This window comes from Euphorbia lathyris, chromosome 10, assembly GCF_963576675.1.
Source record: "Euphorbia lathyris chromosome 10, ddEupLath1.1, whole genome shotgun sequence".
Classification (NCBI taxonomy): Eukaryota; Viridiplantae; Streptophyta; class Magnoliopsida; order Malpighiales; family Euphorbiaceae; genus Euphorbia; species Euphorbia lathyris.
The window spans coordinates 61,730,249-61,741,359 of NC_088919.1; the positions used below are offsets into that span (position 1 = coordinate 61,730,249).

At 31.3% G+C, this 11,111-nt stretch overlaps 1 protein-coding gene across 1 annotated transcript; it reads right to left on the bottom strand.

Annotated features, from left to right (window-relative positions):
* Window positions 1-7,757: 7,757 nt before the first annotated feature.
* Window positions 7,758-10,706, bottom strand: LOC136208248 (beta-fructofuranosidase, insoluble isoenzyme 1). Its single transcript, XM_065999047.1, has 3 exons — window positions 9,699-10,706; window positions 8,992-9,236; window positions 7,758-8,163 (listed from the first exon to the last, which is right to left on the bottom strand). Exons 1-3 carry the CDS (start codon window positions 10,704-10,706, stop codon window positions 7,875-7,877), a joined length of 1,542 nt encoding a protein of 513 aa, XP_065855119.1. The 3' UTR covers window positions 7,758-7,874.
* Between the last annotated feature and the right edge of the window lie 405 nt (window positions 10,707-11,111).

Sequence of the window (11,111 nt, forward strand, 5' to 3'; positions counted from 1 at the left end):
TCCCACGAAAACCCTAATTTCAATAACCGTAACGTTTATAGTCGGGAGCAATTTTATTCAAATATTTAAAATGATGTAATTTTATCTCTAATTTTGGTAGTTATTATTAATTTTACCTCTAACATTAACAAGTTGAGTCAATTTGAAATAATTCATCAAACTATCTTCTCGGTCATAAATATTATCATCTACACTTCACATGTGCGTCATTTTATCACTAATTAATAATAGATCACAAATATATAATTAAACGTGAAATAATAATAATAAATATATTGTGTTTGCTTTTGGAAAAAGAATGCTTTTCAAAAAAAAGCAGAAATTTTATCCATTTTAAATTGAAAAGCAAACAAGAGGAGAAAAAAATATGAATACTTATTTTGGAATCAACTGGCGTGCAATTGGTGCAGAATAAGAAACAGAATATCCGTGTTTTATAATAATATTTGAAATTGACCCAACGTATCAACGTTATAAGTAAAATTGCTCTTGGCTGCCGACATTAGGAGAAAATACATTGTTTTAGACGTTAGAAGTAAAATTACTCCTGCATATAAATGTTAGGAGTATTTTTTTACACATTATTTCAAGAATAAAAGAGAGGAAATGTTATCTTTTAGTGAAAGGATAAATACAATAAATAAAAAAGATAATAAATAATTAATAGCCCTGCAAGCCGAGGACAAGATTGAAGCTTAAGGCGATCTCGAAGAAAGATGAAGTGAACATTCGTCAAAGGCTTAATGAGAATGTCTGTAACTTGATCTAAATGAAAATAAAAAGACATGAATGTTCACATGCACTTTAATGAGTAAGTGAATTTGTTCATTCACCGTTAGATATAAGCTTATTAAATCTAAACCTTAGGATGTTTTGAATCTCCACCTTAGGATTCTAATAAACCTAGATCTAATGGTAAATGAGCAAATTCTACATACTCATTAAGGTACATGTGTTCAAGACTGATAAAAAAAATTTGTTTAATAAATATGTTTTTTTTATATATAAGATCTCGGCACTCCGATTTTAATCTGTAACTCTACTTTTACTTAAAAAAATGTTTTTTTTTATAAAAGTGTTAATAGAGATTTCATAAATTAGATAGGGAAGTTATTACAAAAACATCATTACATGACGGATACTTTCCACGAAAACCCAAATTGAGAAAAAGAGGATGCTTATAGAGAAAATTATTAGTTCTCCGTGTTCAATGGAAGACTTTACATATATATTTTTTTATATGTAATATGAACTCACACATATTATAAGAAGTTCACTATTATATTTATGGACTGCAGTTCTGATATTAGAGAAGAAAAGTTTATAATTGAACAAGTAAGAACTTTTTTTTAGGTTGTAGGTAGTTTTTGTTTTTTGTTTTGTAGCTTTTCCGTTTCTTGCTGCTGTTTTGTTCTTGTTTGTGTTCTTTGTTTGTGTCCGCAGTTTTGGTTGTATTTATTTTGCTGTTCACCAAAAAAAGTGTAAGAACTTCCTTTTTAATTTATTTTATAAATTATGTAATAATATTATAAAACACATGCAATATATCTTCCATATTTAACTTGTTTTTTTTTTCGGCATCTGAGTGGTTAATTGATTACATTTTATGTAAATTCAGAAGACTAACTGAATATTTTATATAAGTTGATGGGTTTGAAAGTTCAGGAAACTAATCAATTAGTCTTTTAAACAAGTTCAAAAGGCAAATAGTATATTAACCTTTATTTATTAAGTCGAGTTATAATTGTCTAAATGTGAATTGAAAGTTGTTGGAATAACATGAAAAATAGATACATACAAAATTATTTCATAAGTTGGTAAATCTTAACCCAATTTTTCAATGATATTTTTTTCCACTAATTATTGGTGAAGTAGGTAAAGTCAACACCTAATATTGACGGCTTAATCTTTTCCACTTCTCTCATAGAATAATACTATAATTATAAAATGATAATAATTATAATTATGTTATAAAATTATCGAATTATAGTGTGATTATTACCACACTTATATGTAGATAATGTAGATTAATACATATGTGTAAATATATTAATGGAGATTAATATATTATAATGGTTAGGATGACCCAATCTATCATGCTAAATCTTATAAGTATCTGAATTAGTAAACTTCTGGTTTACTATAAGATTTGCTTCAATAATATAAACCAGAGGATAAAGTATTAAATTTTTCCAGCATACATTTCTTCCCTGAAATTACATTCCTGATTTGCTTCACTTACAGTCTCAATATGATATCCATTTTTGCGAATATTTTTGAAACTTAGCAAATTTCTGTGAGATTTTAGGGAAAATAATGCATTACTTATAATAAACTTTGTTCCACTTGTTAGGATTACACTAGCTCTGCCGGAGCCTTCAATTAATTTTGTGTTAACCAAATCTTGTAGTAGGATTGTACTGGCTCTGCTGGAGCCTTCAATTAAGTTTTGTGCTACTATATATTGTAGTAACAACTGTCCCCCTTTCTCAAAGAAGAAAAATAGGCTTAATACATCATTTGCCCCCTGAACTTGTACAAAAAGCTTGATTGACTCCCTGAACTTTCAAAGTGTTCTGATAGTCCCCTCAACTTGCATAAAATGTTCAGTTAGACCCCTGAACTTGCGTAAAATGTAATCAATTGATCACTCGATTAAAAAAAAGTAAGTTAAATGCGGAAGATGTATTGCATGAGTCTTTTTTTTAAGTAAAACGATAAAAAACGGGGTATACGGTTCTAATATTAGAAAAGAAAAGTTGTTTAGTTAAGCAAACAATAACTTCATTTTTAATCTATTTTTGAATTATGTAATAACATTTTAAAATGCGTGGAATACATCTTTCGCATTTAATTTACTTTTTTACGAGCGAGTGATCAATTGATTACATTTTATGCAAGTTCGGTGGGCTAACTGAACATTTTATACAAGTTGAAGGAGCTATCGGAACACTTTGAAAGTTCAGGGGGCCAATCAAGCTTTTTGGACAAGTTCATAGGGCAAATGATGTATTAAGCCATAAAAATATTTTGTATGTTTATGCTATGCATAGTTCAATATATGTAATATCTGTATATATTTATATAATTGAAACTCAAACTAGTTTGTTTCCACATAAAATTTCAATCCATCTAGAACCCAAATAATTACAATTTAATGTAATAGATTACGATGAAAATAACAATATTTGATAAGGATCAAACTAGAATTTATGCTCAATTGAATAGATAATGAATAATTTCCTACTTTCAATTTTCTATTAATGCTAATCAAAAGAGTAAATCAAAAGATTAAACTGTTTTAATAGAAGATAAAAATTGTTTTTGCAAGGATTACTACATTATCCATCTCTGCAGAAAATAATGATAGCAAGTGACTCAAATATACTGTACTACTTCAACAAAAAATAAATTTTATTTTATTTTACTTACTTCTATTATTTTATTCCTCCCTATTAAGGACCGAGGATGATCTCGGGAAGGAAATAGGCGAATATTATGAGGAGGACGACAAGAAGAATTATCTCTATGAGTATGAGGTAACCGATTTCACCCATAGGTTCTCGTTCTATCGGATTCGCCATTTTTTTCTTTTGGTGTGGATAAAGAGAGGATGGGAGATGGTGAATATGCACCTGGGTTAATGGAGACGTGGATAAGGAGATATATAAGTGTCATTATATAGTGTGTCAGTTTTAGGATTGAATATGGTACGACGACGTATTTGATATGTACATATATTAGGGCAAAATGATAACGATATGCTGACATTATAATGACGTATTTGATACGTCTGAAGAATATGTAAACGGTGTATGTATACGAGGTATATGGACAATAATACAAAGAATTGCATTAGAAACAAAATTATAATACGTAACAAATAAAAATTAATTTAGCAGTTAGTTGAGATTAATTGGAAGGACAAATTTATGCTAAAATTAATCGATCTAGCAAACTCGTGCTGATAACGTGTTATAAAATTACCGAATTATAGTGTGATTATAACCACACTTATATGTAGATTAATAAATATGTGTAAATATATATTTGGAGATTAATATATTATAACGAAAAACTTCGATTGAGAGAAAGATTATAATAGCATAAAAGCTTAACTTTGGCGTGTATTATAAATGGGGATATAAGCCTATTTATAGTAGTAGACTTACAAAATGAATGACCATAATTATACTTATCTTTAACCATAACATGTGTATATTTAATACATGTTTAGTTGTTGGTAGACATCAATTAATTTGATGGAAATCCATTTAATATGGCGGGCATCCATTAAATAGTTATTAATTTAATTAATAATTATTCATAACAAATTATAATATTTAGGGAAAGTAAAAAAAAACCATATTTTCACGTCTTGTCAAATAAATATTTATAGATTTTTTTAAATAGTTATAATATAGCAAGTATTTTCATATCTTATCAAATAATTGTAATATTACAGGTATTTGTCAAACTGATTAGCACTAGCTACGGCTGTAAATGAGCCGAGCCGCTCATGAGCGGCTCGATAAAAGCTCGGCTCGATTTGTAAACGAGCCGCTCGTGAATACGATTTACTGGCTCGGTTCGTAAACGAGCCGAGTTTGAACAGGCCAAAGCTCGGTTCGAAAGCTCGTGAGCAGGCTCGATTAGAACATTTATGAATAAATTTTAGTTGTATAGAAAACTATATAATTTTGTGTTAGTTCACAAATATCTAAATTTAATATTATTTCATTTGCTATTTGATAACTTGTGGAAAAATCCTTGATCGGAGCACTTCCCTATGAGGCGCCGTTGGGATCGGCCGGGGACACTCCGATGCCAAAGTCAGTAATATTTCTGAGAATAAACTGTAAGCACAAAAGTAGAGAATCAGTAAGTGTACCTTTGATCCTAGGAAGCTGGGGTATTTATATAGGTTTCTGTAACCTTCAGTATTAATAGGGAAGCAGGTAAAGAGTTGTGCCATTACTCATCTTTGATTGCTATCAATTCTCCATTAATCCCAGCATTTAGCATTGAAACCCTCAAAGTTGAGGTATTCGAACAGTCAAGTCTTTATTCCCCTTTAATGGCTATTAATTGCCATTTAATTGTATTTATTCCCATTCATGGATGGTAATAAATGCGCCTTTTGGTATTCTTGGATCCGTCAAGGCGTATGTACGCTCTCCTTGAGAACAATGGCGGGTCTCCATTACTCGCTCTCATCGGGCGTATCTCGTTATGGCGTATCTCGCCATGGTCCACGTGGTGTGGCATAATGCTAGAAACTCCTTCCTTTTCCTCATTATTTGCATATTCACCCCTGCATTAATTATCATTAATTCCACATTAATCATGCATACATATCTCTTTTAGAAGAAATAATGGTTTGTCATTATCTCTATTAATTTTCCCTTATTCCTTATTCAAGAATAATTTGGGTTGTTATCACTATTAGATGAGTTCGTTCACAAACATAATAAATGAGTAATAGACGAACTATTTGTAAGCATCTTGTTTATTTATTCACGAACTTTGCTTGTGAGCTTGTTTATGTACATAATTAAAGAGTTATTTGCGAGCAAACATCACAAATATAATTAACGATTTACTCACAAACAATTCATGGTTAGATAATTTTCTTGACGAACCAAGTCGAAAGAGGATTTTGGGTTCGAAACAAGTTCGAAACTCGGCTCAAGCTCGTTGAGCAAGCCAAAGCTCGGCTCGGGCTCGGCTCGTTAATTTTATAGCAAGCTCGGCTCGGACTCGAGCTCGTTAATTTTATAGCGAACCAAGTTTGAGCAAGCCAAAGATCGGCTCGATTACAACCCTACAAATCCCCGAATTGTACCTAACCATACTCACCGTTCATTCCTGTCATCGGCTTGAAGGAATGTTAGAGATATTAAAGATAATTTTAGTATTATCTGATAATATCTCTTAATTATCTCTGAAGTATATATTATGTCATTATCCAGATTACTTTCAGTATTATCTGTTAGAGTTTTACTCCAATCTGTAAATAGTCTATCTGTGTACTTATTAATTAACCTATTTCCTAATTCTACGCCTATCAAATGAATACACCGCAGTCCTTAAAAAATTAAATAAATGTGTATAAATGGTATTAATTAATTGGATAAATGAATTATACTGGAAATATACTAAAATTTCTCTTGAAATGTGACTACTCGCGCAATTTTTTCAATAGGACAATTATTATTAATGACCTTTCTTATTGTGTTGGGTGAGTATGGTTCGGTATAATTCAGGGATTTGAAAATCTCTATAATTGTATCTAATAAAAATAATTATATAATTCGGTTATGTTCTAAAGAAAAAGTCAACAATTTAATCTGGTTCTAGATATTTTTTTTTAAATATTTGGTCTGGTTGCAGAACGGTTCTGAATCTAATTCTGAACCTCATAAAAAAACTCAACAATTCAATCTAATTCTGAATCTTTTGATTCGGATATTCAATCTAGAACTCGTAACTAAATGAAATAGCCAACTAATAAGCCCGTGATCGTGAAGATGCACAGACACATTCCTCTGGATACATAAAACCCATTTTCGAACTAGAATGGATTTTTACCAAAACATGGCTTAAAACACTATTAATCCTCCGAACTACCAAAACATTCATATTTGTTCCTTAATTTATTATTTGGTTACCTATTTCCCCTTATCTATCAAAAATGTTAATTTATACTTCCTGACCTATTAAAATCCATGAAATGTCAACTAATATAATTGGCATACACTGATTTGGCCTAAACTAAAACTTCAAAATCAAATAAAACATTAAACTATCAAAATCATTAATTAAGTTCTGAACTAAGTAAAATTCATCAATCGAATCATCATCCTATCCTAAAATCTTAACACGGACTGTAATGATTTTTGTGTTGACTCAAAATGGATTGGAGAAGAGGGTATGAAACTAATGATTTTCGATGCAGATTTCGTTAATGGTTTTTGTTTAGGATGTGGATTATTATTTTTATTTAGTTCAAAAGTTTCGATAATTTAAAGTCCTAACTAAGTTTGAAGTTTTAGTTTGCGAGAGCAGCTATCTTGTTAAATATCAGCATTAGAAAGTGCAATAAGTTTGCAATTTACATATGGTGTAGCTACCGAGATCAATACAGTCAATTATGTCTCTCCTCAAAGCTGGTTAGCTGCTTCTCGTTTTGTTCTAGGTTTCTTCCTATTCGTAGGTCATTTATGGCACACAGGGAGGGCTCATGCAGAGCAGGATTTGAAAAAGGAATTGATCGTGATTTTGAAACCGTTCTTTCCATGACTCCTCTTAATTAACTGAGATAAGAGATCAAATACTTAAAGTGGGAATCGATTTGATTCTGAGATTAAAAGAATTTCACAAACTCTCATTGTATTAGCAATTTGCATAAAACCCAGAGACAATTATATGTGAAAAACATCATAATACAAATAATAAACGACATTAAAATTTATTTTATAATAATTTCTAAAATTGATCCAACTTGACAACGTTAGGGATAAAATTACTCTTTGCTGCTTAATATTAGGGTTAAAATTACACTATTTTAAATGTTAGAGGCATGTTTCACCTTATAACCATATTTTTTTAAAAAAAATACCGTTTGTTACACCCGCATCCATACGACTAACCGCATCAGAAAGTGCAATAAACCAGCAATTTGCACTTGAAAATTTCACACCCATTTTCACAAACTCAAGAGATAATAATTAAATCAAATGTGAAAACCATCATAATACAAATAATAATAATAAACGCATTAATATAAATTATGTTCATAATAATAATAATAACATACAAACTTAACTTAAAACTAAACTAATTAAAAAAAAAACCAGTATCAATAATTAAATTTAATTTTTAACAGGAACATTCATGACGGGCTTCTTCATACTCCATGCTTTTAGGGTTTCCACAGTAATAGGTTCAGAACCGTTATTGAAGACATGTAAATAAGCATCGTCAAGAACAGCTAGAGTTGGATATACTCTTGATAATATAACAGTCTTTCCTCCGGCTGCGAAGCTTTCAACCACCGAGTGATCAATTAAACTCTTTAATGAGAGTTTTTTCTCTTTTTCTATTTCAACATTAACCCACCCGGCAAATGGTGGCTTGTATAACTCTTTTCCCAATGAAGAGCTGTTTAACATAAAATAGTATACCGTAAGTACGAGTAGAGCGGAGTAAGAATGAAATACTCGGAAAATCATTAATGTTAAAAATTATAAATTTGGGAAACTAAGCATCGTGGTAATTCTATCGTACATATCGTCACTGATGTTATATCTATACAGATTATTGACAAAATATTGTAAAATTAACCGTCGGTAATACCGGTTTCTTTTTATTTCTCTCCAGATCAGTAACTCAGCTTAAAAAATTAAGTCTTAAACTGAATCAGAATAAATTTATCTTAAAAAGAACATATATTTTTTAATAATAAAAACTAAAATTTATGCCTAAAAATAAAGTTTAAAACATCACGAGCCCACTAAATTTTGTTTGAAAAGTCTATCGGTTTCTTGAATTTACAGAATGTCATTATCTAATTAGCTCTCTGAACTTGTTTAAGGTGATCCACTGGCTCCATAAACTTGCCTATCGTGGTCTATATTTTGAAAGTTCAGAGGACGAATTTTGAAAGTTCGGAGGATGAATAGATCACTGTAAGCAAGTTTATAGAGCTATTGAGTCACTTTAAACAAATTTAAGTGGCTAATAGATCAATTTAAGTAAATTCAGAGGTCTAATGTGTTAAGCCTAAACTAAATTTAATAATTAATATTGACAGTGTATGCTGGGCTAGCCCGTTCTATTCTTATAAATTTTAAGTCTGTTTTAGTAATAGGCAGGTTTTGAAAACCCGAGTCAACACGGGCCTAATGCCAATATTTTTTTTTATCCAAACCCGACCTAATGTAGCTACCCTAAATAAATAAATATAGAAAGAAGCGAATAAAAGCATACCTTCTTGCATCAGTGCATAATAGAACTTTGTGTTTGCTTTCATGCTGGAAAATTCTAAAGAACACCGGAGTAAATTCTTCAAAAGCTTCGGAGGCTAATGTAATAAGCCCAAAAGGCCCAACTCCTCCATGCTTCTCGGATCCTTTTTCGTGACAGACATCTTGTGCAGGCAGTTTGTCCCATTTTGACTCATATTTTTCCGCTTTTTCTAGGCTTGAAAATGAAAATAACACTTCAACATCCGCCTGTTAAAACAAACACTATTATTAATACAAAGCAACATATATCTCATTTATTTCCGTTTTACAAAACTACAATTTGCCTTTTAATTCTAAATAGAAGACAAAAAAAATGTTTGGTAAAAATTCTAAAGAGCTCCTAACAGAAAAATCACATAAATAACTAATATCTGTTAAAAACTAAGAAACAGGTGAACTAAACGAACCATTAGATTTCACCTATAAAATCATATTGTAATAGTACTATCGTGTTATCAATGGAATAAATTCAAACCCCATTTATAACAACAAAAGTCGATTTATTTTAAACGTAAAAGTATATCTCAAAGAAATCAATTTCATAGGAGCTAATTTCCTTTCGATAATGGAATCAAATAATGAAAAATGAATGTTATAAATGAAATTGTTTTTATATTGCACAATTTCATTCGTAGATTTCGAATATACTCCACCATTAAAAAGACGTACCTGGAAAGCCGTGATGCCCTCAACTTCCAAATGTTCACCCTTCTTGAGCTGTTTACTACTAATTTTAACTTCTTTCTCTCTAAGAGATTCCAATTCCTTCACCGGCCATTGAGTCACTTGTTTCCCATTTTTGTCCATCGATATTTCTCTCGGAATGGCTTGAATTCCAGCCCAGCCCTTTTCCTTATCAGCTTTAGCCGAGTCAGACTCATTAGCCCAGCCGAGTAAAATCCTACGGTTCTTACTTTGATCGAAAAACGTCTTCGAAGCATAAAAATTCCCGTAGTCAAATCTAAGTCCATCCCAGCCGTCCACTGAATCCTCATCAGGAATATATTTATCCTCTTTATGATCATATGTGCCAATTGTATAGTACTCAAATCTAGTCAAATCCAAACTAAATTTCAACACGTGTTTCACTTTCTCCCCGGTCTCTTCCAAAGTTTGCGCCCCGGATTCGCACGGTAACGTGAAGAAATCCGGGCATTCTAACATACCCGTATTCTGAACCGTGTGGAGCGGGTGCGGAGCTTTGACCCATTTCTTGAAATCATCACTCAAATACATATGTGCTATTCCTAACATGTCATGTTTTCCTCCCACTAAGATATGCCATTTCCCTTTGACTTTCCACGCGGTGGTCGGGTCACGGAAAGCGCTAGCGTTGACCGAGTTATCCGGGTTGATGATCGGGTTAATGTCGGCCGGTTTGATCCACTCGCGGAGATATGGGTCGGATACGTCTTTAGGTTCCGCGTAATTTTGGAGCTGGTTTTGTTTGGAGTCGATTCCGGTGTAGAGGATTACGGGTTTGTTTCCGGGTAGGATTGTGGCGGACCCGGACCAAGTTCCGTTTATATCGAATGATTCGGATGGGAAAATTGCTGGCTCAAGGGCTTCCCAATTAATCAAATCTTTTGATACAGAATGGGCCCAAACAATGTTTCCCCAAACAGCCCCTTTTGGATTGTACTGGTAAAATAGATGATAATACCCATTGAAATACATTAGACCTGCCCATTATTAAATATTTAAACATAATTAATTAGCAATAATTATAAAAATTAAGGAAAATTACAACATTAAAATAAAAATTAATAGAAATAATTAACTCACCATTTGGATCTGTTGTAGTTTAGAATATTCCATTGAATTTGATAATCCCAAGCGTGACAAAAAAAAAAAAAAAATTAAAACAGAAATTAGTATATGATATTTCAGAATATAACATGTAATTAAATAACGGGATAAGAGTCAAATTTATCGTAAGATTATCCACAAAAAAATTCAATTTTATTGAAAAATTAATTGTAAGGAGGATAAATTGAATTAGGGGTTTTTATATGAGGGTGACATTTGAATATTTTATACGATAAGGATAAAATTAATAATCGGGTACTTGTAAATAACTTT

Bases quoted from the DNA above. Each gene is read 5' to 3' on its own strand.
- LOC136208248 (XM_065999047.1), bottom strand. From the start codon at position 10,706: ATGTATTTCAATGGGTATTATCATCTATTTTACCAGTACAATCCAAAA. The intron at 9,237-9,698 runs GTACGTCTTTTT...TTGTTTTAACAG, and splicing joins AGGGCATCACGGCTTTCCAG to GCGGATGTTGAAGTGTTATT. The intron at 8,164-8,991 runs GTATGCTTTTAT...TATGTTAAACAG, and splicing joins TTATGCACTGATGCAAGAAG to CTCTTCATTGGGAAAAGAGT.